General features: G+C 44.3%; 1 protein-coding gene across 1 annotated transcript in view; it reads right to left on the bottom strand.

Moving 5' to 3' along the window:
• Window positions 1–837: 837 nt before the first annotated feature.
• MED21 (mediator complex subunit 21) overlaps window positions 838–27,607 on the bottom strand; it is a 109,398-nt gene continuing 82,628 nt past the window's right edge. The window contains exon 4 of the mRNA XM_069628091.1: window positions 838–1,403. Within this exon, the coding sequence (XP_069484192.1) occupies window positions 1,224–1,403 (180 nt within the window). The 3' untranslated portion in view covers window positions 838–1,223. The remainder of the gene's footprint in view (window positions 1,404–27,607) is intronic.

Below are 27,607 nucleotides of genomic sequence, written 5' to 3'. Positions count from 1 at the left end.
TTTTTTGCATCGCTCGTGCCTAGCATCCAGATGAGAGCTAATGCCAAATGGCTCCAGATTGTCAGGTGGGAAGTAATCCAGCTGGCAAATGACAGAGGGAGGATTCAACGTCAAGGTGGAACTAAGACCACTATGGCTGATGATGATGAAAAACTGCTTTGTCCTCAACCTCCTCGCAGCAATGGAGGGCGGGGTTTGCCGAAAAATCGGGGAGTTCATGTTGCACATACGTACCTTCTTCCGACGCTGATAACGGCTATATGAGTAACACAAAAAAGGGAGGGGCGCCTGCTACCTTTTTTGTATATGAGGGAGTGTGCCTTCACTATACACAGAGCCAGCTTTAGGCATGGGCGCCCTGCCCCGGGCAGCCTCCTACCATGCAACCTCAGGGGGAGGGGCTGGGTGGTCTTTCAAGGGCTCCCCGAGCTGGCATGGTGAAGGTGCCCTATTAAAATGAAGTGTGCCACTCTCGTACTGGCACCGGCGCACCAGCACGAGAGTGGGGTGCTTGCCATTTCGATAGAGAGCTGCTGCTACACCAGCAGAGGGCAGAAAGGATGCACAACCACAAATGTGGCACTCCCTCCCCCGCCGCCTTGACTGGGGAAAGGAGAGGACACATTTAGTTTCACCATGGCCATTGCAGGGGCTAAACCCAGCCCAGACTATACAGTCGGTGAGGGGGGGGGGGGGGGATGAACCAAGGTTTAGGAATGAAAGCTTGCACAGTGCCATCATTATTTTCATGCGATCTGTAGGTCACTACTTCAGTTTCTTTCTTTACTCACTACCAATAAGTGCACAACTCAAAGAAAACAACCGTTACAAATAAAGTGTAAGCAATACAGCTGTAATGCCTTTTATTTTATAACCAAATATCCTTGAACACTTAAATAGTTCACCACACATTACAAGGTTAAAGACACGGGAGGTATGTACATAGTTCTCATGGGAGCGCTCGCTGCAAAACACCATATCCAAAAATCGAACATCTCGTAACCCTTCAAAAAGAGCGAGTAATACTGTATGTATGGCCACAGGTTCTTGTGCGTGCTTTCGATTCGACAATGAGCAGAGCCTAGTGGAGTTCCCTTCGGCAGTTCAGTGCTGCCTCCTGCTGCTTGGAGGTCTCGGGCGCAGTCTGCGCATGCACACCACTCCCTCCTGCTGCTAGTAGGACTCGGGCGCAGTCTGCGCATGCACACCACTCCCTCCTGCTGCTAGTAGGACTCGGGCGCAGTCTGCGCATGCACACCACTCCGTGTTTTCAGCTGGGACTGGGCAATGTCAGCCAGCGCACTCTGGATCTTCTCCAGCAGCATGTCGCCGCGATAAACCACCTCCTCAAGGCGGGAGGCTGCTTCGTGGTTCTCCTCTTCCAGCTGGTATAAACTTGCCGCCTAGGGAAAAATGTATACAAATGGTAAAATTAATGCTCAGAACTAGAAATAAATTTTCTGTTGGAAAAAAATAACTAATACTTCACCCAAAAGAAATGATTGTTCCACAGACTAGTGCAATGTATATATAACAAATATCTGGGAAAGAATGCATAGAAACTCCGATAACGAGAGCAATAGCCTCTCTAAAAAGACAACTCTTCACAATGGGCTTGTGGGTCGTCGCCAAATGCCCATCATAAACCAGCTTCGGCAAAGCCAACAGTTTGGGCTTCTGTATGTGTGTTCGGCATTTGGCACCATTATATGACCAGGTACTCGCACCATTTAGCTGCTACCATCGATGGGCAGTTAAAAACCACTATGGCAGTGCCTTTCCCAGGCTTAGACAAACACCTAAACTGTTGGCACGTTCCATTTAAGTGGCTATATTAAACAACGTGGTAACTGCTAATTTCCATTCCATACAAGCACTAATATTTAGTACATTTATAAAGTGCAATGTGGAAGGCTTGTCGAACTCCATCAAAAACCAGACGGTATTACCAAAGTGAAAAACATTAAACAGATTCATAGCACAGCTATAAGAGACGGGTCCATAGGTGGAGGAGACGTAGAAATTGCATGAGATTGAAGTCTCTGGATGCTGAATTTCTTAATTAAACAAATGTTAAAAATAAACAGAACAAAAATACTTTTTTTCATTCCACAAGTGGTTGAACTATGTGGCATAACCCAGATGACAAATGTTAAAAAAGTTAGATAACACAATGGCTTTAAGTGCAAAGTTATGTAATTAGAATAATGGCCAGGGTGGGTTCAATACAACAGCAATGCCAAACGCATGTGTTCAACTCGACGAATGCTACATTCCTGTGAGGAATTAACGATAACGTTAACTTACATTAACAGAAGTCCATATAGTTCAACATTACTATAAAACCACTCTCATACATAATGTGAGTGAAATGAAGAGTTTGAGTTTCATAAACTGTAGATAGTTGCAGACACAATTTATGAATTCATAAAGAAGACATTCTTAAAGGCAAAACAAACCTAAGATTTGCTACACATTTGGGACCATGTAATGGTTGGGAACCAAGAGGCTAAGAGGATATCTGAGAAAATAAAAAAAAAGGTAAAGAGCTAAAGATCTAGGGCTTCATTCAGAAAGCATTTTTGTGGCTCTGCACCCCAACTGTTCTTATCCCCCCCCTATGGAGTGTAGACTATCAAATAGCATATTTTAAAGCACAATATGCATAAAGGTGATGGAAATCTTTCTTGAAAGGAGCAGCTTTAAAGTTTTACTGCGTTTGTTCAAGTACATTTTTCTGAACAAACCCTAAAACTTTGACAGTTCGGGGAAGGGCTTCCCTCACCTCTCTGCCTAACAAAATGCAAGTGTGCACATCCGGTGGTGCACCTAGTCTAACATTTAGGCAGGGACTAACCCTCAAATGTTGGGAGAGGCGCTAACTTCAGAAACGGTGGAGGAGTGGCAAACTTACTTGTGGAGGGGCATCTAACTTCATTACTCATTGGAATGAGACTACTGTAGTGCAGCTTCAATGTTACAATCAGTTAACTCTCCACTTTAAGTCTGAAAACGCCCACTTCTTGCAGATCCTGAAGGTCCTAGAAAGTGTCCAAATGGCAGATGGTGTGCAATGAAAGACAATATCGTAGCATAACACGACATTGCAGAGTGTGGGGCAGTACTCTGGACGGCCCAAGCAACTTCAGTGGCTGAGAGCAACAGGGGAGAAAATGTAATGTTGTTTCAACCAGTTAGTCCGCTATACTAGAATCTCTGGTGCACTGACTGGCTGGTGAGACTATCTGCCTGTCAAATCAAGTGTTACGAGACTAGGAGAGGGTCAGTGCAGCAATAATGAAATTCTATATCACAGTATTGGAGCCGCTAGCAGAGTAGCAGCAGGGTACACCAATTTGTCCCTACACCTATTTAAAAAACTGTCCTATTGTAAGGGTGTAAATGTAATCACTTACAGGCATTCCAATTTTTGCAGTTGAAATCAGGGTGACATTACATTATTTACCCAGGAATACACACTTATGCTAAACATCGAAGGAGGGATTTTAACCCACTCTGCAATTTGGCAAGGCCACCCTCTTCCATGCTTTACTTGGAACAAATATTTACGTTTTCGGTGTCAAGACCTACAATAATACTGTCCTATAGCGTTTACTTTCAAGATGCACAAATTGCATAGTAAAGATTCATGACAACATGTAAATCCTTATAGCAGCATGTGGGCCAAAATAATATCAGTATACCTTTATTTTTCACATCCTGAATGGAAAACTAAGAATCAAAAGGCAAAATATTTACCCACTTTATTTTCAGCGTTTGAAGACAAAAAAATAAGCTGTGTCAAACTCACTTATGTTTGGAGATTTGTCACAAACCTCCAGCGTGTTATGTATGGTGTTATGAACATTCAACTAAGGACATCAAAGCAAACTTTACTTTTTAACATATAAAGCTATTAGACGTTATGGGTATGAACACATTTTCAAAGGTTGCTTTATTGTGTTGCTTGCTTTAAATGTCACAGATGTGCAAGGTGACTGGTGGTCCTTCAGTTGGAAATTCAGCATCATGCATAAGAAAGGCTATGCTGCTGATGACTAAAGAAATGTGTTGCCGAGTTCATTACTGCCAGGGATGCAGCCTGTGTGCTTCGGGGGGGGGGGGGGGGGGGGAAGAGAACTGCAACTCTGTGAAACGGGCAGTGCTTGATCATTCAAGCCGAGCAGATGATAGATTTGCCTCGGAAGAAACAAAATGCACCCACAAGCATATTCCCGATCCTTTGAACTGTTAAAGGGCACAGAAGACCCGCCCCTCAGCTAACATCAGAGGGGGGGTTGGGAGGGGGGGGGGGCTTCAGCCAGGTCAGCTCAATGACGTTGCGCGCCCGTTGGTCCTAGGCATTTGTTTTGGCCGACAGGCTTTATCACGGTGATTCTGGGCTTCCCTGGTGATCTCGCAGAAATTCTATGAAGATGAAATGCATGCGCTCTGCACAAAATGCCTGTGGATAAAGCCAGGGGGCGGCGCCACCCGCAGGAAGGCCTTGGAGGTCCACCACCTATTAGGGGACGCCCACCGGACGGGAGACCCCAGACTCAGCAAGGGGATGGGGGGGGCCTGTTTAGAGCACGCAAGGGGGTGGCAAGAGAAGGGGGTGGAGCATGGGAACAGTAAGTCAGGTGTGAGGGAATGGCCTGGGGTGATATGGGGAAGGGTCTAGGGCCACATAAAGAAGAGGGAGCAAGGGGAGTAGCCCTCGTTCCCAGCTGCAGACAAAAAGGGAGTAATAATTTTAAAAAAATAATAAGTATATACTTTTGTTTTTTAAATCACATATAATGTCGGACACATTGTTTTACTGTCTTGCAGAAGCCGCAGTGGAGTTACCTGGTGTGTGAAATGTGCTAGAACAGCCCAAAGGGTCGAGCAATTGGAAGGGATGGTGAAGGGGATCAGCAGTACACCCCCCCCCCGGGGGCACAATATCTTGGGGAGGCATGGGGATTAAGTGGCCAATTGGGGCAAAGAAAAGGGGGAATCTTGCTGTTGCAATCGCAGTAAGAGAAGGAAAACTGGCTATAAGGGCGGGGGGTGCAGTGGGATAAGGGGAAGGGTCGGAAAAGCCAGCCATGGCACAGGGAATGGGGACGAGATAACTTGCTGTTGCCAACAAAAGACAAGCCGGGGGTGTTTAGGGAGGCGACTGCTACCTGGACGACATTGCACCAATAGACTCCACAGGGGAATAGGCAGTACGCCCCCCGGGAGAGAAGTTCTTGGGGGGCATGGGGACGAGAACTTGCTGTTGCCAACAAAAGACAAAACGGGGCATTTAGGGAGGCAAGTGTTACCTGGACGACACAGTGCACCAATGGATTCCAGCTCAGTATATTTCTTGCGGCTGGGATCATCAACACGGATCACCTGTAAGCCAGCGCCTGCCAAAATAAAGCACTTGCAGCAGGTTGATCATCCTCAAAAATTGTGTGGTTGTGAGTTATTGGGGTCGAGAACAGGTGGCCAGAGGTTGGGTGAGGATCCGGAAGGGAGGGGGTCAGGCGGCCATGCATGGGGTGTCCCCACTAAGACTCTAGCCAGCACATTCTGATCTGTCATGTCTAGGAGGTTACGATGGAAATAGAAAATGCAGTGCCTGATCCATGGAAATGAGACTCTGCCTTTGGAAAGTCCATGATCGCTAGCAGACGCGCTTGGCGGTAACTCATTTCAACTAATTTCAAGGCACGCATTTAGAGTTTGCTCTACAACATTTCCTTTCACTTCAGACTATAGCAAAATGGGACAGCTGTGCACGTACACAAGGAGGCTCCAGATCATCCCTGAAGTTTCAGATTAGATAAAAGCATGTGCCAGACATTTTGGAAGTAAAACTGGCTGCCACAATACTAATGCTGGCAAAGAGTGCCAAAAGGGATATGGTTTGGGGGTGAGATGGGTGGGACTGGGAGGAAAATCCGATTTCACTTAGAGATGAGCGTTAAATGGGTGGGACACAGCCAAACAGCACAAATCCATACTAATACGTCAGCAGCATTGAAATGCATTGGAGAGCCTTATCCAAAGCCCCCATTTGAAGCTCTTATGTTAAAGCTCTTATTTAAAGACAATAGTTTTGGCTTAAAGATCGCGCTTTTAGCGCCACCTAATAGTCAAAACTAAAAATAGTGTATGTAGGCGTGTCTTTGCACAGCACAGTCCCAACAAGCTAAAAAAAAGCAGGTGGTAGTGTCGGCCAGACGCAAAGCCCACATCACATGTGGCAGAATACTTCACGAGTAGATGACAACTGTATCAACAAAACAAATGCAATTCCTTGAATTTGCTTTTGTGAATAGTACAAATCGGTGCAACTGTGTAACGTTGGTGCTTTTCCTGAATCTCAACATATGTCAGAATCTGAGGAAGTGTTATGCAGTGTTTAATTATAACATTTTCAGATGAGGTAAAGGCGTGGCATGGTGGGGTGGTTAACCACTCCTAAAACTTGTTATAATATACACATGCAGTTGTTACATTAGTTAAGCCTTGTGATCTTGGACCGAACTATGTATTTTGAGCACTTCTTGCTATACTAGAACATCCATTTACCAAATGATCACCAGGCCGCGCAACATCTTTGAGCTAAATCGGGCGAGTCACCCCCCCCCCCCACCCCTGAAATGTGAGCTAGGGGGCGGTGCTTTCGTGCTGATCTTGATCCTTTCAACTGTTAAAGGAACACTGTCCTGGGCGCATTTTGTTTCTTTGGAGGCAAATCTACAATTTGCTCGGCTCGGATGATCACGCACTGCCAGTTTCCCCCGAGTCATAGCGCAACCACCCCCACCCCACCCCCCGCCCCAAACCTCACGAGGCACAGGCTGCAACCACTGTCTTAATGAACTTCGTCACCAGCAGCATAGCCTTTCTTATACATGATGGTGAATTTCCAAATGAAAGACCACCAGTCACCTTGCACATCTGTGACAGTTAAAGCAAGCAACACAATAAAGCACCCTTTGAAATATGTGTTCATACCCATAACGTCTAATAGCTTGATATGCTAAAGAGTACATTTTGCTTTTATGTCCTTAGTTGAATGTTCTTAAAACCATAAATAACACGCTGGAGGTTTGTGACGAATCTCCAAACCCAAGTGAGTTTATTACACAACTTCTTGTATTGTGCATCTTAACGCTCTGAAAATAAAGTAACCAAGCAATTGCATATTCTTGTAATGCGCCCAGATACCTCTGGGTGTGTGGAGAGTTCAATAAATGAATAAACAAAGTGGGTTAATAGATATTTTGCCTTTTGCATCATAGTTTTACTTACAGGATGTGAAAAATAAAAGGTACTTATTTTGGCTCAACATGCTGCTATAAGGATTTACATGTTGTCATGATGTTTTAATATCCAATCTATGTATTTTGCAAGTAAACTACAGGACAGTATTATTGTAGGTCTTGACACACAAAACTTAAATATTTGTTCCAAGTAAAGCGTAGAAGAAGGTGGCTGTGCCTAAATTGCAGAATGGGTTAACATCCCTGCTTTGTGTTTAGCATACGTGTGTGATCCTGGGCAGATGATGTAATCTCACCCTGACTTCAACTGCAAACATTGGAGTGCTTACGTTTACACCGGTGGGACAGTTTTAATAAGTGTAGGGACACATTGGTGTACCCTGGTGTTCCTCTGCTAGTGGCTCTAATGCGGTCACAGAATTAATTGCATTACTGCTGCACTGGCCCTCAGCCAGGCTCGTACCACTTGATTTGACAGGCACACAGTCTCACCATCCAGTCAGTGCACCAGAGATTCTAGTTGAGCAGACTAACTGGGGTTGAATCAACAGTACATTTTCTCCCCTGTTGCTCCCAGCCACTGACGTTTCTTGGGCCGTCCAGAGTACTGCCCCACACTATGTTCACAGTACCCCTCTTAAGCAAGCCCTCTTATTCTGCAAGCTTTCAGCGCCTCAATGCCGTGGGCTGTAGTGCGCGTTACAAATACAAATAAATAAATGTTCAGTTATACTACGATAGAGTCATTCATTGCTCACCATCTGCCATTTTCACACTTTCTACGAGCTTCAGAATCTGCAAGAGATGGGGTAGGGAGGCTAAAGCAGTAGCAGAGGGACCAGGCCAAGATTGCTTTGTTACAACATTGATGTGTGCAGATCTTAAAAGATATGGCTCTGTACGGTGACCATTTTAGATATTTTGTCAGCGGTGTGGAGCAGTGGTTATGTGAATTTTAGGTAGCTAAAGGTACTGGTTTGTGCTATTGACAGAAAATGTAAGTGTTTTGCTTCTTGGTTTTGCCACCGACTCACCAGAGAGCCAAAGGACAAAGGTCCAACTTGCGAGGGAGCCAAGCACCAGAGGAGAGTTTACCAGAGCAGCCAAGGACCAGAGAGGCAACTGGCCTGAGAGGTTCACCGTTACCTTAGTTTTACTATATTCCATTTTTAATTTAGGCTGTAAACTGAAATTATTGAACTGGAGTACAATTAGGAGGGAGAGGACTTGTAAGGAGGGACACAGCTTGAGGGCGTTTTGTTATTTACCAGCCCACTGATTGCCCATGGCCAGGCTAATTCCTATGGCCAATCCCACCCACTACCCGCCCCTCCCAAAACACATCCTAATGGGATCTCTGAGGTAGTTTTATCAACCATTAGCCGTCCAAGGTTATTTCTAAGCAGCCTGCTGAGAGTTAAGGGCTTAATTACAGTTGTAAATGCGTGTAATAAAAAAGGCTCAACCAAGTATGCCTTCAGCCACTCGATTTAGATATGTTCCATGCACTGAACTCCTTTTAAAAACAAGCAATCCAAGACCAATAGTTTTGGGTTGAGGTATCAGAAAGGCTTTTGCCAGTTAATACCATTATATGCCTAGGTAATCACTCAATTTTCCAGCGGCTGTCATTTTATAGCAAGATAATACCATTATAGTACCATTATATCAGTGCCTATCTCATACTTGCACAAAAGCCCAAACTGTCACCTTTCCAAGTGCTTGTTTATTATTCCAGGCAATGATTAGTCTAGCCACAAAGCAACAAGACACACTCTAGATGGCAAACCAAAGTTCAAACCCCATCCGGCACAGTCCTACCCTCCGCCATCTCCCACCATCCCACTCCATCCTTTTCGGATGCAGAGTACCAGCAGTTCCTTTTTTCCACTTCTACCACTGTTCTGAATAAAGCACTTTTACACAAATAAACAACTTGGCACAGGCTGCAGCACAGGACTGTACTTGAACGTGCCTCCTCACTTGCAAACGGTTTTTAATCGAAGGTGGTGTAGTTTTGCAATCTAATGTAAGCTTTGTATGGAATTTAAAAGGCATTGTGATGTGCATCAGGAGTGACGTTGCAGACAGGCAGGTGCAGATCAGAAGCACAGAGTTTTGCGTAAAGATCTTCAATGGGTTTGGGGATACGTTATGAAATGCAGAGAAGCCGAGGTCTGATCCCTTGAAGTGCTTTGTAGAAACCTGATTTTCGTCAAGTATTTCACCTGCATTCATATGCATACATTTTTAGGCAATTAAAATCGGGACGTGGGGTTAGTACTTACATGCCAGGAGAGTGATTGGAAGGGAAGGGTGGACAGGAGACAGATCATTCTCACAGCAGTCCATAAGTGGGTGTTTTAGAATTAACTGCTTCTAACATTGCAGCTATAGTCCCATTACAATGCGTAAAGAAGTTAGATGCCCCTACATAAGTAAGTTTGCCCCTCCCCCACTGTCTCCCTACATTTGAAGGGTTAGGCCCTGCCTTAATTTTAGCCTAGGTGCACCCCTGGATGGGCGCACTTGCATTTTGTTAGGCAGAGAGGTGAGGGAAGCCTTTCCCGAAACTGGCGTTGTTAAGTTTTACTGTGTTTGTTCAGAAAAATGAACTTGAACAAACGCAGTAAAACTTGAAAGCTGCTACTGTCAAGAAAGACTTGCATCGCCTCTCTGAATATTGTACTTTAAAATATGCTATTTGATAGTTGGTCCCCAAACCACACCAGGGGTGGGAAGGGCGGGGGGTAGAACAGTGGTTGCGGAGCCTCCAAGTTTGCCCTGCTTATTTTCTGAAGTGGCCCCTCCCATCACTACTTAGCGGCCCTCCCCCAAAATGTAGGTTTCGATGCGCCTGACCACCACAAGGCACGAGCCGCATATGTGGCACACCAGGGCCTCATCCCCTTTCGCTGTTAGAACCGTGATTAGGATGATGCAGTGTCCTGGACACCACTCTCCCAGCACTGAGCATTAACTGAGCATTAGGACCTTGCAAATGCCTTATGTCTATGCACTTCAAAGGGTAGATCTGCGTCAGTTGTGAAAGGTAGCAAGCAGGGCCGGGCCTTAGTGCCTGCTGCGTCCTGGGCGAATTGGTGTTGCCCGCGCAACCCTGATCAATAGTGGGTGGGGGAGGGGTGGATGCGCACTTAAATATATATATATATATTTCCCCACTTCGGCACCTTTTGCAGGGGGTAATCACTGGAATAGGATGCTCATGCTAATTCAGGAGCGCTCCATTCCAATGAAAACCGTCTCACTCCTGCGTCAGAGAGGGGAGGTAATCATGTAATAGGGTGCTGATGCAAAAAATCAGCACCCCTGTTGTTATTAAATGCGCCCGCTGCCACGGGCGCATTTAATAGCAAAAAGGGGCTTGTTGCGCCTTCTCCCACTATGCCAGCTCGGGGGAGCCCTGGCAGGGCCTAATGGCGCACTGGGGGCATGGCGCCCCGGGTGGGTTCCGGCCCTGGTAGCAAGTCGAATAACGCTCACGCTCATGTTTGGGTGATTGAGCCAATGGGGTCATTGGCATCTACTTGGTTACCGAAAAGTGTCTAGTGTCGCCACAAAGCAACCCCTTTGAACTGTCATTTATTTTTCCCATTCTGTTACTTCCATTCAGCATGGGGAATCAATCTAAAATGTGCATGTTAGGTTGGTTTGGTATAGATTTTACCCAACGGGAGCTGAAAATATGTGTGATCAATCAAGGGCCAAAAGTGCAGGCTCAAATCTCAGCTTCACCACTTAGTGTGTGGCCTCCGGAAAATCGATTTCGCGTACTGTGCCTTACCCGTCAGAATTTGGGGTCTATAGAAATGGAGTTTAAAGTGTACGCTCTTCAGAAAGCCCAAACACAGTTTTAACAGACTACAGTGTTGTACCACTTATAAAATAAGTGACCGTTCAAAAGCACATTACAAGTTACTTGTATTTTGTTATTAAACTCTTGTAACGCAACGTCCCATGATGCACCACGGTCAACAATGGATGTCACTCGTTTTGTCAGCATTTCCTGGATTGACTCTTAGCGATGGGGCCCTGCGTTTCATTTGCTGCCAAGTGTCTCTCAAATCCTAAAACAAACATGATTTAATAACCTACCAAAGCGTGTTCTCTCAGCATCTCCCCTGTTACGTCCCATCTCCAGTTCTGAAACTCTCATGGAGCCCAAGCTCCTCAAATCACACCAACATTGAAGGTCCTAACAAAATATCCAAGATATTGATAAATGATGCAAAAGCATTCTTCAATCAGGTGCCTATAGCATCAAAAAGCTCAGAGCTAAAGCAGCAGCAAGAGAGGTGCTCTGAATTTGGATAATGCACCTATATAAAAGACACAACTCTAGTAAACAAAATGTACCTCCTCATTCAGGCATGGATGGCCTGCCACGGCCTCTGCGTAAATGACGACAAAACTGAGATATTGATCTTGGGTTCCGACTCCAACCTAGAAAAACTGAGTCCCAACTATCGCAATTTAAACATAGATGGTAACACAATCAAAGTGGCTACTGAGGTAAAAACTCTAGGCTTTTACCTCAATTCCACGTTATCTCTTAAAAAACAAGTTAACACCCTGGCATCATCCACAGCGTACACCTGTAAATTAATCAGTACCTGTAGACCTTACCTCTCTAAAACTAACTGCATCAAGCTAGCTAACGCATTAGTAATGTCCAAACTGGACTATTGCAATGCCCTCTATGCAGGTGCCAACAAATCCATTATAAATAAAATGCAAATACTTCAAAATAACGCTCTTAGAGCAAGCCCTGACATACCCCGCAGAGCACATATTTCTAACATCAGGAAAGACCACCACTGGCTTACAATCAGCGACAGAGTCCTGCTCAAGACACTATCGCTTACCCACAAAGGGCTCAACAACACAGCACCCCCTTACATCTCGGCCAGACTGCCCAGAAAATCATCCAGCTACCACACTAGGGCTACCAACCACTTCCTGCTAGAAACTCCTAGATTCAGACGATCCAAAGCGGGCGGAGCAAGCTTCCCCGTCAGAGCTGCCCAGGCTTGGAACACATTGCCCATTGCACTGAGAGCTAACCTACCCTACTCCAACTTCAGATGTAAGGTAAAAAATTGGCTCTGGTCCAACGACAACTAATTCTCGTGGTACCTAAAAGCCACAACACCCTTGTAACCCAGTCTAAGATGATTCTGCTCTCACCTTTTACCTTGTACACTCTCTCAATACTGTAACATGTTAGTTTTTCATTCCAACTGCCTGCACTGACATGTATGTACCGTATGTTTTTTATACTCTGTATGCAACCTAAGCTTAAGTAACCTTGTACCTGCTGCGCCCGGATACCCCTGGGTTTTGTGCGCATTATCAAATAATAAACATAAAGCTGTGCTTGTTTGATAATGATAATGTGTTCTTTATATAGTGCTTTCACCAAAGTGCTTTGCGTGGGACATACTTGCATACAATATCACCCAACCGAAGTTAGTACTCATTTATTGACCTCAGAAGGATGAAAAGCTGAGTTAGCCTCGACGGGTTTCGAACCCGTGACCTACAGATAGCAGCAGCCAACGCTACCTTACGGGCGAGCACAGGGCGGCTGTAAACGCATCTAAACCACTCTGCAGAGAAAAGGACTGATCTGGGATGGGGGTTGGGGGGGAGGGGTGCGGGTTATATTACAGGAGTGGGAGTTTGATACCTGGGCACTGCCCAACTCATGCTTTCTCAGAATTCCTAGCACTAGTCTTCTACCGTGAAAAGGGCAGATTGGATTGGTCTGTCCAGCCCGGCATCCATGAAGGAAAGTACAACGTTGGTGCATGGGTGGCATTAGCAACTCAACAAATGTTGGTGAATGCCTTGACTGACTGTTTTGAGGGTCAGATGAAAGCCTGCACTGCAGAGTAGGAGGTCTCTTGTGGAAGAACTAGAATAACTGGGCTGTATGAAGTATCCTGTGCTCGAACAAGAAAAGGTTCACGGCCAGTCTGTATCTGGGAACCATCATACTCCTTGGAGATTATGGCAAACTTCCCACACTCCAAGAACACGAGGCTGCTGGCATAGGTGGAATGTATTCCAATAAAACGATTGCACCAACTTTTTTAGTTCAGACACTATCGACCCCCAAAAATGAAGGAAACTGCATAGCCCAATCAATGGCTAAAGGGTGTAGCCTCTTCAGTCACACCAAAGTGGTACGAAATATTTTAATGGATTAAACGCTATTGCCTTTATTTGGTCTAGGAAACCAACAATAGGATATCCAACGGTTGCTGAATTGATGGACTTCTACAGTTAGAAAAATATAGCTTTAGAAGAAAAATACACCAAGCTGCACCTGAAGAGGGCTTTAATCAAGTTGACCGGGATAGGAGCATGAAGGATGGGCAGAGGCAGGAGTCTTGATTAAAGGAATGTATTAAAAGTTACTATAACGAGGTAAGATCAAGTTACGTACAAGTATTTTCTTATAGATCTATTAATGGATAGGGGACATTAACGCCGCCGTCGTTCTCAAACCGTCTTCTCTCCTCTGTATTCCATCGCATGAACACCACCAGCATTCTACTGCTGACAGTCTGACACAGCTCCATAATATACATACCCTATCCTCCACAAAGAACACCCCTCCAATTATGATTCAGCATAGTCTATTAAGTATCTGGGTGTCTGGTAGCTCCTGACAGCTCTTGATGTCCTCTGTGGCATATCTGTATTATCTGCCAAGGAACACAACTTCAGAGGTACTAAACCTTCCCTTGAAGATCCACCACCCACACTATTCCTTCCATCCGCAGAACTTCTCTCATGCACCAAATCTGCACTACCATTGTCCTCCTCCATCAAGACCATCACCCTCATTGTTCCACACCCTGCCATCACTGGTTCTCGCAGCATCCCGAAACACCTTCACAACCTCAATGGGTTTCGACCAGTGGCAACCATCCTCTCTCAACACAACCGGAACTTCGATTCTAACCCAGCAACCAACATGTGGCACCCTTCCTCTCCTGAACCTCCCATCACCATGCTCCATCTTGTTGGTAAACTGTCTTTCCCAAATGTTCCTACCAACGCCACTTAACTCCACCTTGCTGCCAGCCACAGCATTCATCCACTCTGAAAACAATTTAGTGTTTGCTTTTCTCCCCCTGCTCAGTTCAAAGAGTGAAACCCCCATGGTACTATGTGGCATGAATCTGTGAGCCACCACTGTCTTTCTCACCACTGCCTTCCAATTCTTCCCATTCGACCATGCCCATCCTATGGCATCCTTTATCACCCTATTGTACCTCTGAACTACCCATTGGTCTGCGGGTGATAAATGGCACCGACCCTATGAATAATAGAACTTTCTCCATTTCTCTAGATTTAAAATGACATCCATTATCCGTCAGTACTTCCTCAGGGTACCTTTTCCATTCACACAATTCCATGGCCCCTCTGGTATATCCCTTAGCACCATTGGATATTTATCCCCTACACACACTATCACTTCATGCAAAAGGATGCAGTTCCTGACATTCCTTTCTACCTGCAGGTCACATTGTGGCCACCAGTACGCATTCCTTATCCAATATTTTGTCTTCACTATTCCTTGATGTCACTAATGGCCAAGGTGTATGATCTTCTCTCTGAGATCCTCAGGAGACAACCACCTTGATTATGTAGTTCATCCCTGACGTTCCGGAATGCACCTGCTCCAGCTTCTTGCATCTCAACTTTAAGCCACTTTGTCTTACACTATTTTCATGACCATCAGTACTATAGCGTCATTTGACATTTCTTCATCGCATTCCTGCTTAGATACAGATGTACCCGTCAACTCACAAATCACTTCATGTTCATCACCTTGCTCACTCAGATCGCTATAGTTGGACAGCTTAGACAGACAATCTGCTGTGTAATTCTTCACACCAGGTATGTATACTATGGTAAAATTGAATTCTTGCAATCTGGACACCCATCTTCGAATCCTACCAGAAACTTCATCCAGGTCTTTCGTAGCAAAGCTTCCACTAACGGTTTATGATCCATGTGAATTTCAAATTCAATATCCCAGACAAAACGTCTGAATTTCTCAGTGGCCCATCTGCTGGCTAATGCCTCCGCCTAAATAAATCGCATATCATTTCTCTGCCCCTTTTGAGCAAGAGGGAGGCAAATGCTAGAACATACTCTCTCCCTCCATTAAACTGTATTGGGGTCGCCCCTAGACCCACATTGCTGGCATCCTTTGTAATAACTGTTAGTCTTCCCCTCAAATAATTCTGCAAAGATGGTGCTGCAGCCATGGCCTATTTTATGTATTCAAATTCAATTTCACACTCTCCATCCCTTGTGAACTTAATTTTCAACAGGCTTCTCAAACGTGTTGTATGGTGCGCAAAGTTCTGAATAAATGTAGAATAATACTCAGCCATGCCTAGGAAAGTCCTGAGTTGCTCTTTGCTCTTTGGTGTCACCATGTGCTTTATTGATTCTGCTAGTTCTTTCTTCAGCGATATGCCTTCTCCCGAAATTACATGCCCCAAATATTCAATCTCTTTCTGATTGATTTTTGATTTCTCCTTGTTTAGTACCATTCCCACTTCATGCAGCTTTCGGAGTACTCTTTCCAATCTTCGATCATGTTCTTCATTTTATGCATAAATTAAGATATCATCTTGAAAAAATAGGACTCCAGTTTTCCATATCTAAAATACTGTACATAATTTTCTGAAACACAGAAGCTGCTGAAATCAAACCAAATGGCATCATCCTATATTGATATAACCCTTCCGGAGTGATAAAGTCAGTCAAATGCCTCGATTCTCTATGGAATTTCACTTGGTGGTAAGCAGTCGTGAGGTCCAGTGTCAAAAATACCTTTGCTGACCCCACCGTCGAGATCAATTCTTGAATGTTGGGAATCGGGTGTCTCTCAGGGATTATACATTTATTGAGTTCGAAGATCAATACATACTCTGACTTTCCCAGAGCTGCTCTTGACCACAACTAAAGGAGATACCCATTCCAATGCATCAATCCTTTCTATGATCCCTTGCTCTTCCAATTTCTCCAATTCCATTTTTACTTCATCTCTGAGCACCAATGGTACATTGCGCAGTCTTTATGCCACCGGTTTTACATCCTGTTTAAGAATACGACCTTAAATATGTCTGCACTTATCTTCTCTGTGTTTGCTTCTGTGCTTTCAACCATGAACACAGATTCTATTGCATTCGGGTCTAGGCGAACCTTCATTAACTTCTGGTGTGCCCAACTGAGAAGTGAAGATCCTCCACTTTTTTGAAACGTAAATGTGAGCTTCTGCCTGTCTTTCCTTGAACATCAATCTTGCACTAGACCAACCTAACAGTTCAATCCTGGCACCTCCATATGCCCTTGGTCTAATGTCTACTTCATGCAAAAACTCTCGTCCACAACTTTTCCATACTCTCTGGAATGAGCGTATATCTCGCCCCTGAATCCACCATCATGACAATAGGATGGCCATTGACCATAATCGTCGTGCTTGGGCTGTCGACCACTTCGCAATCACCGGTCTCCATGAAGACACTTCATCATTTTATCCATTTCCGATCCAATTCATGCCTGCAGTGACACTCCTGCCTCTGCAGCACCTGGCAAATTGGCCTCTTCCTTTGCAATTCCTGCAGATGATCTTCAAGGATGGACACATAGGGCTGCTTGCCCAATGTAACGGACTGTTACACCTGTAACCAGTCCTGAAATTTGCTCGACCTCTTCCCCCCCTCTGTACTCATCCGCCACGACTTTGGTTTTCCCAATAACGGCTCCTATTCAAGTATTCTCCCTCTCGGGTATCCCCTCTTTCACTATTGCGCTTTCCATCAAATCTCATTCTCACATCCTTTTGATTGTTGGCACCCCTTCTTCCACCTTGGCTTTCTACAGCAGCTATAGCCTCCTCAGTACTTGGTCGTATGATGTTCACAGCTTCCTTCACTGAGAAATCCTTAACTCTGCCCTCCAGTGTCTTTACACACGTTTCCATATGCTCTACCTCTGACCATTTTCAACACAGCTTCTAACGACGGATCATCCTCTGCCTATAATTTCTCTCCAACTTTGCTACTGCTATATTCCAACATGAATTGATCTCTCGGTCTCTCCTCTAATTGCAAGTTCTGGTCAATTTCCTCAAAGCCGTGATGTACTGCTCAACACTTTCCCCTTCCTCTTGTACTCTCTTTCCAAATTTAGATCTCTCTAATATGGTGCTGATCTTTTCTCAGTGTTGTTCATCTTCTGAATAGCTTGTTTGTTCATGTCCCCACACTCTTCAGTTAAGAGATCTGGCAAATCTTCACACTTCTTGGCCAGCCGGTCCCAAGCAGTGCAATAATAGAGATTTCTTCTTCTCCACACTGTAGTTTGTGTCGCACACTACATTGGCGTAATGTTCGAATGTTTTGAGCCATCTCTTCCATGGTAGCGTAGGTTCTCCAAACTCTGGTAAGAACACTTGAGGAGCCGGAACACTGAATTGACATGTCTCCAGCACCACTGGTAGCCGTTATAATTTGACTAAAGAGGATCTGCCCCTGTGATGGGATCTCTCAATATCTAAATATTCTTGTACCTTGCCCCAACTTGATTTGATTGGTTCTAATTTATATACTGTCTTTATAAGAAAACAGTGTTTTTCCTCGTATATTTAAAATAACTTATAACATTTGTATGCATCACAATCATTAGGAGGATTGCGACGAAGAAGAGAATGATCATTCATATGCAATCTTCATTCACTACAATGCCAATGCCTGGCTCTTCAAATCAGATGTGAGGCATGTATGTTGTTCTCCAAGACTACGTAATGAAAGCGAGAGAAAAAAAAAAAATAAAAAAAAAATACAGGCACGCATGCGCGGTACAGTGTGCCTTTTAATCTGTACTGCGATCACACGTTGCTCGATCAGCTGTAGTGGGCACTGAAACACGCTGGGCTCCCTTCGCCGCAGCGCTCTCACCTGGCTTCAAGGGACCATCTGGATCCAGCCGGAGATCCTTCTCCAACGGCTCAGAGTCCTCGTTGCCACTGAAGTATGGGCAGAAGCAGGAGTCTTCATTAAGGGAATTTATTAAAGGGAATATTATGAGGTAAGATTAAGTTATGAGTATTTTCTTATAGATATATTAATGTATAGGGGACATGAACTCCACCGCCGTCTCCTGCTCTCCGTCGTTCTCCAACCGTCTTCTCTCCTCTGTATTCCATCACGTGAACTCCACCAGCATGCCACTGCTGACAGAGTCTGACACAGCTCCATACTACAGAGAACTGCTTAATATAGCTTAAGGAATATTATGGTTCTTTTTCAAAAAGTTGTCCTATGTCCCACCAGAATGAACATAAAGAACAAATACTGAACAAGGAACAAACCTACAAAATAAAAAAATGCAATAACCTTCCAATGAAGATTACCCATGCTATAGGGCAGGGAGTTTCTATTAAAGACACAGAGGCAAGCATTATGCTTAACTCTTTAATGCTACTTTTCACAGCAGCTTCTTAAAGTCTTCACTTTTGTTTTCAAATTGGTTATTTTACTATTTAAAAAAAATAATCCAATCAAACATAACTACCCCTACACGGGACTACAAATCCCCTAGAGGTCCAGTGTACTGTATTTCTATGTCAATTTTCTTAAACTAATCATAAACCAGCACTCACCTTACGTCCCGTCCCGTCCCGTCCTCTTCCCCTTTCTTTAGTGATCCAACAGGTAACGGTTCAACTGATAAACTTCACTCCTAAAAGCCCTCTACATTGACTCTGTACCAATGCCGTAACCCGCTCCTGGTCCTTGAATAACAACTCCAACAACACACGCCATAGCTTTGAAGAAGCCGTCCTATCAGTTGCTCTTAAGATAAACTACGAAGCAACCATACACACCATTTGTAAGGTAATACACAGATAAGCCAAAGAAACCACATTACAATAGCATTAGCACACATTTTATGAACATCAATACAACCAATTTTCTCCCACGGTGCATATGTCAGGCAGGATAATGCTCGCCTCTGTCCTTAATAGCATCAAGACTCCCTGCACTATAGCAGTTTAATATTCCTTTATGTCAAGACCGGAAGCAAGCATTATGCTTGTTCAAAGCTATGTAAAAAAAAAGTCACTGCAGCCATAGTTGACACAGGCTTGAAATAGGTCTTAAACGTTGCTTCCGTGGCCCAGTCTGCAGACTTCAAAATATCATGCAGGGAATGCTCCTACCGCAAAGGCTTTGGACACCATTGCTCCCGGGACAGAATGGGCCCCAAAACCCTCCCAAATCTATACGACTTCTAACCCACCGGGCTATAGTGGCTGAAGCTACCGCGTGAAAAGGCTTCCTGCGCGCAAAGAGCAACTGGTGCACCCCTTGAGGTCTAGCCCCTGCAGTTGCTTTCTCATAATCTTTAATGCATCAAGACAAACAATTTGGGCTCATCCTAGAAATATAGATAAGAGATGATCGAGGAACCACTCTTAATTCTCCTAGCAATATGAAAGGCTATGCCTTCCGGGTAGAAGACCTTCCTGTTCACATCCAGCACCTTCACATCGGACACTCTCCTACATGAAGCTAAACACAGTAGCACGGCTAGCTTACTGGACAGACTATGTATAGATAACTGCTCATTGGCCGGCCATTCCTTAAAGAGCCAGAAAACCACTTCTAAATCCCAGACGACAGAGTACTTGGCCGCGTGGGATTTGCGCAATTTCTCCCCTCCCAAGAGTCCAACCATGGCCGAGGGTGCCCCTATTGGCACGTCATTAAATTTCACGTGACCAGCAGAAATAGCTGATCTATAAACTCCCAAGGTGCTGAAAGCACACGAATCCTGGAACAAATCTGCTAAAATATTTAGGACATCAACTACACGTGAAGAATCCGTATTAACGCATTGCCTTGTGCACCACTCTTCCCATTTACCAAAAGTGGCGTCATAGCTCCCCAAGAGTGGAGTCCGATGCAATCTCAAGCGACTCTTGAAAGGTCCCATTGTTGGCTCAAATTCTGTAAGCTAATAGCTGTACCACTCCTGCCTGCACTAGGGGGTGTTCCTTGGCGTCTGTGCATTCAACCTGGAGGTGAAAAGGTCTATGTCGAACGGCCCCCAGAGACCCCGTAACAGTAAGAACACTGGCCTGTGCAACCTCCAGTCGCTGGCATCCTCTAGGTACCCGGAGCCTGCAACCACATTTTGCTTTCCTGGGAGGTAATCCGCTGCTTTTGCTAGACCCAGCTAGAAAAGTGCATGCAGTGTGGGGCAGCAGGAGAAAGAGTGTGATGTGCCAAAAATGTGAAGTGGTGAAAAAATAAAGAGGTAGAACTAGCAAGCGGACGAGATGGTTATGGTGCGGCACGGTGCTGATCATATATATATATATATATGAGTTATGTATCTGAAATTGGTTTTTCAAAAGTCGACTTTCAAAGAAAAAGATCAAATGTTGGTTTACCGTTAGGGGTGTACCGAATAAAAGATTTAAGAATTTGTACGAATACCGAATAGTTGGCCAAGTATTCGTCAACAAATACGGAGCCGAATAGTTCTATTTTTAATAAAGTTATGTAGACAAGAAAAACACACTTTAAAATATGTACATCCATTTATTGCCTCTCTCTTCTTTATGGTCTACAGAGGTTCGTGTAAACCCTGAAAGGAATACATTATCAAAAAATTAGCTATTCAATAAGAGCAGAGTTTGTATTTTTGTGCATTCATGGGTGTCGTTTGTTGGACAGGAACCCACGTAACAGACTAGCCCAAAAGTATAGTATGCATGTATGCAATCACCGAGGGGAGACTGGGATGAGTCTACTTTTACTTTCAAAAGTTCCTTTTGTGCGTTTCCCATCTCTAGCTTTCTGGCTCCAGCAAGGAACTGAAACACAAAAGGAGTGATTACATCAATTAGCTGAATGCTGAAGTGCTACTGAAAGCAAACCTTTGGGATGTTAAAGCTTTCTACCTGTGGTACTGAGTGGGAATGAGGCATTTGAAAAAGGTCTTCACTATAGATAGTATTTTACTATGTTTTTTCGTGTGGGGAAGATGTGGGCAGAGTAAAAGACGACAGCTAAAAATATATAGAAAGTGCCGAGTCCTCAATGGTTCCCGGCTGACCCTATAGGGAAGGGACAGTGACGATTTCTCAGATCTTTAATAATCATGCTTATTGTACTTATTAGCTTCACTTGTGTTTCTACATTGTAAAATTGTATCTCCTAATTATTACACAAATATCCTTTTTTAACTCTAATGTTGGGAGGAATATTTCTGCTGCCACAGGGAATTTGTTTAACTTTTTTGATTAAACTCTCAATTCTTTGGATAGACATTATTTAGTAACATCCGTCACTTTAGTTGGAAGGCAGGAATTGTAACATAGGTTTCATTATTACAAGCACATCTGTGCTGCAGCAAATTTTCAAATGCGCTATCCTACTTGCTTCATAAAACTAGCCTGCAGGCTGCATACCGTTTTCTATACTGCAGGAACACAATCCCCCTGAGCTATTTTGCTCAATGTTTGGAACGTCCTGGATCTCCACAGAAGTTATATGCATCCACTTAATTCTATCACTTGGTTGGGAATTGGTAAATTGGAACCTGTAACTTTCAGATTACTCAAACTGGTGATCAGCAAATCATTAAGCACCTAAAGTAAAAAGCATTTACCAATAGCAACAGTGTAAACTATTGTTCCAGCTCCATGGGTTTCAACTGCAAAATACAGTGAAACCAGAGACATCTCATTACACGTTAAAAATATTGAACGTTTTGCTTCAGCTAACACCTCCCCAGCAAACTACCAGATTAAAGTCTGTCTGTCCAGCACATGAAAGGTTGAGACTTTCACACCCCTGCACGGGCTGCAGTCAATCAAATAAAGTGGCAGCATGTATTTAATGATCCTTAAGGGTTAACATGACATGCCTGCATGTTTACATGCACAGTCAAAGCATTACTTCATGTATTTTGTAGGGGAAACTAGTTAGTCTCACAGTGAAAATGAATTAAGTATTTGGCTGAAGCCTAATATCTAATTTTCAGCCGGAATTCGGCTGAATACTTGCACAAATCCGAATTTTGGTACATCCCCGTTTACCATAATTCAGCTATTTAAATCAAAATGTTGTCCTTCAAGCCTTCTCCTATGAGTCGACCGGTTTATACTACCCGGCAAGCTCTCAGCAGATTTTTTTTTTTTTTTAAAGCCAAAGAAGAAATTGAAATAAACCCACATCCAACTCCTTTCCACCATCCGGTCCACACAAATACCAAATAATCAGAATGGACAGGCCCATCAACAGAGGCGACGGTCTGGCCATCATAGCCAAGACTGACCTTGAGCTAAGACTATCTACCCAAACTTCTCTCAAATCCTGCAAACTCCTCACAGCCAAACTGCCAATTTCTAACTGTCGCACCTTAACCATCTATCTGATCTATAGGCCACCCGGCCCCGTTGGCTCTTTCGAGGCAGATTTATCCAGCCTTTTGGCTAACACTAAGGAAACCTCCCAAATACTATTACTAGGCGATCTGAATCTTGGTCTCAATGATCCTGATGACAAACCAGCACAAACCGTAGCCAATATGCTTGCTGAACACGGCCTAATCCAAAAAGTGCTCACCCCCACCCACAGCAAAGGTAGGACCTTGGACTGGATTGCCACACTGAACTGCGATACCACCATCTCCAAAACTACCCCTCAACACTGGACAGACCACCACCTCATCGACTTCACTCTCTCACTCCACAAAGAAGTCAATGGGAAAAAAATCATGGCACCACCACTGCCCACTAGAGCAAAGAAAAACATAACGCCTGACAACCTCCTACCACTACTGTTGCCAACCCTTAACGCTCTCCCCGACAACCTACACCCAGAGTGCCTAGTAGAAAGCTACAACAAGACATGACTAGACGCTATTGCCCCTCTAAAACTGCAAAAGAGTAAACAAGCCCACCTCAACAGATGGTTTACCCCCCCCCCTCTGAAAGAACTACGAATGCAAATAAGGAAACTAGAAACCCAATGGCGCAATACCCCCACAGAAGAGATCAAACTACAGCTTAAACAACTCCAACAACTACAAAAAAGAAATCCTACCAAAAAGAACCTCTTCAATGAAAGAATCAAAAACCCCAGCTCCAATACCAGGGAACTATTCGCAATCCTTAGAGAACTGGAATCCCCCATACCCCCTCCAGATAATATTACCAAAGACAAACAATGGTGCACCAGCATCCTAAACAACAAAATCAAAACTCTCCAAACAAAAATTGCACTAAAAAAAGACTCCATAACCATTAATGACTACTCACCACCTAGCATCCCTGCTAAAATAACTAACACACCAGGCCCAAACCTCTTCAGATTCGCTAAAATCTCCATACCAGAAACAGAAAAGGTCATCGCCTCTCTCAAACCCTCCAACTGCAAAGGCAACAACTGCCCACCCCAGATCTTAAAGGACGCAGCCAGGGACTTCGCTCCCTTCATAACCAAATTGATCAACGCATCCTTCTCCTCCAACACCATACCAAGCAACCTCAAACAATCCTGGGTTCTGCCACTCCTCAGGAAGCAAACCCTAGACCCCGCTATCCCCACCAACTACAGGCCCATTACCACGGTGCCATTCCCGCTAAAGATAATAGACAGAGTAGCATACTTACAAATCCAGCAATATCTAGAAACCAACAAACTCTTAGGTGCCCGCCAATCCGGATTCAGACCGCAACACGGCACAGAAACCGCCTTAATCAACCTCAAAACCCAAATTAATGAGATTAACGACCAAGGAAACACCGCCATGCTTCTCCTCCTTGATCTGTCGGCAGCCTTCGACCTGGTAGATCACACAGTCTTGTGCGAACACCTGGCCTCGGCTGCCCACTTCTCAAAAGAGGCCATAGCCTGGATCCAATCATTTTTGGACAATCGTACCATGAGAGTCTTCTAACTAGCTTCAGCAGACCACATCAAAATAACCTGCGGTGTCCCCCAAGGATCCTGCATCTCCCCCACCCTTTACAATATCTTTACCAAGCCCCTATTTGACAAGTTGGACAAACTGGGTGTCTCATACACTAGGCAGATGACACCCAGATTCTCATACCCCTTTCGGGCAACTTCGACTCCGATACGGCATTGGTATATTTTGTTTACCTCATCATTCAGGCATGGATGGCCACACACGGCCTATGCCTGAATGATGAGAAAACCGAAATACTGCCCTCGGATCCAACATCAACCTAAAAAAACTCAGTCCTGACTACAAGGCCTTCAACATAGACGGCAACACTATCACAGTCCCCAAAACAGTGAAAACTCTAGGCTTTCACCTTGACTCAGCCATGTCACTAAAAAAAAAGTGAACTCTTTAGCATCCTCTACCGCTTACACATGCAAGCTGATCAGAGCAAGTAGAGCATTCCTCTCCCAAGCTAGCTGCATTACCATCGCCAAAGCCTTAATGCTATCCAGGCTCGACTACTGCAATGCCATGTATCTAGGAGCCAACAAACACAACAAGCTCCAAACTCTGCAAAATAATGCCCTCAGGACAGCCCTTAACCTACCACACAAGGAACACATATCCAACAAAAGAAGAGAACACAAATGGCTCAAAATCTGCGACCGCATCTCACTCAAAACGGCATCACTCACCTTCAAATGCTTAAACAATGTTGCCCTCCATACCTGGCAACCAGAATAGTAAACAGAACCTCCACCAGACCCACGTGAATGACCAACGCTTACTGCCTACAGGTACCCAAATACAGACAGAATAAAACAGGCGGTAGCAGCTTCCCTGTCATGGCAGCCCAGCACTGGAATGCCCTCCCTCTCAACATCAGAGCTGACCAACCCCATTACAGTTTTAGGCATAACACCCTCGCCTGATTACGCTCCAACGATCCCCATGACTGAACAATGCCCCTCCACCTAGCCTTCCTCACTGTATATATGTATATAAGCTGACCTGCTAAATGTACAATACTGTATGTACATTTGTATATATGCCTAATTAACATACCCTGTAAATAATATAATGCTCTGCTCACCATTCAACTGTTTCCTACCCTGTAACCAAGTTCTTCTGTATACGTACTCTTCTGCTCTCTGTTGCGCCCTGTTACCTCTGGGTTTTGCGCGCTATATCAAATAAACAAACACTTCACCACCTTTGCATACTTATGGCACAAAATGGTTCACACAACCTTTCTCTTCATATCGGGCACTCACATTTATCTTTTTCCCAATCCAGATTTTCCTTGACCTCTGATTTTTTGCCCAGCCTCGATTTCTCCCTTACACCTTCAATGTATGAACTCCATGGATGTACGGAACTGTAAAATGAGACAAACTAAACAATGCCACTATTCTTTTTTCCACAAAACACGTGTGCCTGAAGCCTCCATACGGTGTTAAAATTGTTCAATTAAAGGGTTATTAAAAAAATGTAAAGGATTTAACTTTAAACTGAATTCAAAGATGCTTTTACATGAAAAAAATGTAATTTTAAGTGGTTTTCGGTTTGGTAGATCTATAGACATTTCAGTTTGGGTAGGAAAAAAATAAAAGTTAGAATTTGAAGAACAGGGGCTAAGGAGGAAACCGTTAAAAAAGGGATCCGTCTGTAAGGGGAATACATGCATAATATCTTTTATTGTGATTAGTTCATTTTGAACTTTACACAAAAGAAAAGCAAAAACATTTCATGAGGTAAGTACAATGCAATATAGAACGCAATTAATCCTCGAAATCGATAAAATCCATGAAAGCATTCGTAAAATGTGTTCAAAACTTTAAGTCAACCACTCAATACTGCAATTCTGTTAGTCCCAAAAGGATTCCTCCAGGACTGCCTTATATCTGTGAACCAGGCTCCCAGGATTACACATACATGGAGCCCATTTGCAGACACTCGGTCAGCACATGTGTGGCGGTTTTGGCTTCATACGGCAACCCACAGATGCGTCAAAAACGGTCCTTAGCAGCTAAGCCCATCTGTGGTTCTCAAACAGCCAGTACTGGTAATTGATTTGTCCGTAGCTGCAGTAGAAATTGCCTTACTGCTGGATATGGGCAAAATAAATAAGGGACCCGGGGGGGGGGGGGGTGTCGGTTGGGGGTCCTCCTATAACTATGCACCACATAGGACACTACCGCTTATCCCTTTAACTTCGAAAGGTGGACTTTGTTATTACAACAGTCCCACTTGCTAAATTGCCTCTCGAAGCACTTTTTCAGATGAATGTAAGGTGTACCTTTGCTGAAATCTGGAATCCAGTTGACATCGACAAAGAGGGTTTGTTCATGGTCTTATAATTGAAACCCCTGAATAGAGCTTCTCCGTCATAGCTCTTGCCCAAGCCTGACAGAAGTTTACAGGCAGCGCCAGATCTAGATTTTAAATACAGCAAGCCTCTGGCACAAAGCGACATTCCACTCAGCGAAACTAGCCCTAATGCTAGGCGTATATATTCTCTAGAACACGAGGGACCCAAACCCAGGAATGCGCAGCAAAAAGGAGCCCTCCAATTTATTCAGCCAAGAATAGTCCTGCATGACAAGGGCCTCAAGGCCGTAGAGTATTGCAGGTACAACATACTGCCTATACAGCATAAAGACACCAGTTGTAGAGTATCCGGCGCAGCTTTTAGCAAACTGGCAGGCTTGTAGGGCAGTTGCTTAGCTCGTCTGCTTTTGTTATTAATTATATGACTGTAATCAGAAGTGACATTTGTCTCTAGTCCCAAATATGGGTAAGACCGAACATAATCGATGGTTCCAAGCATGGTGTACATCCGTGTCCTATTGACCTTTTTCCTGGATACCAACATAATGCTAGTCTTCTCTAGATTATGGTCACCGTGTTGTTGGGCATAAACTGCAAGTTCATTTAGCATGTCCTTCCGGTGAAAGTGCAGTCAAACAGCACCAGAGCGTCCGCATACAACATACCCACCATAGGTTGTTTGCCTATTTTAGGGGTAATATTTGCTTTGCCAAGCAGACAGGAAATAAGGTTGGCTAGAAAGCAGGTTAAACAATAGGGGAGCCACTACCCACCCTTGTTTGACACCCCTGTTTAGGGGAATAGGTGATGTAACCATACCTTTGTTGTTCAACCTCACTCATGACCTGTTATCACTATGTAAAACAACCAGAAAATGTACGACCCAATCAGGACATCCCAGTTTCCTAAGCTTGGGCCAGAGTACATTCCGGTTCACCTGATGAAAGGCACTTTGGAAATCC

Source organism: Ambystoma mexicanum, chromosome 12 (genome assembly GCF_040938575.1).
Source record: "Ambystoma mexicanum isolate Mex_15411 chromosome 12, UKY_AmexF1_1, whole genome shotgun sequence".
NCBI classification, from domain to species: Eukaryota; Metazoa; Chordata; class Amphibia; order Caudata; family Ambystomatidae; genus Ambystoma; species Ambystoma mexicanum.
The sequence above is the reverse complement of the archived record's forward strand: the minus strand, read 5'-3'. Positions and strand labels throughout refer to the sequence as shown.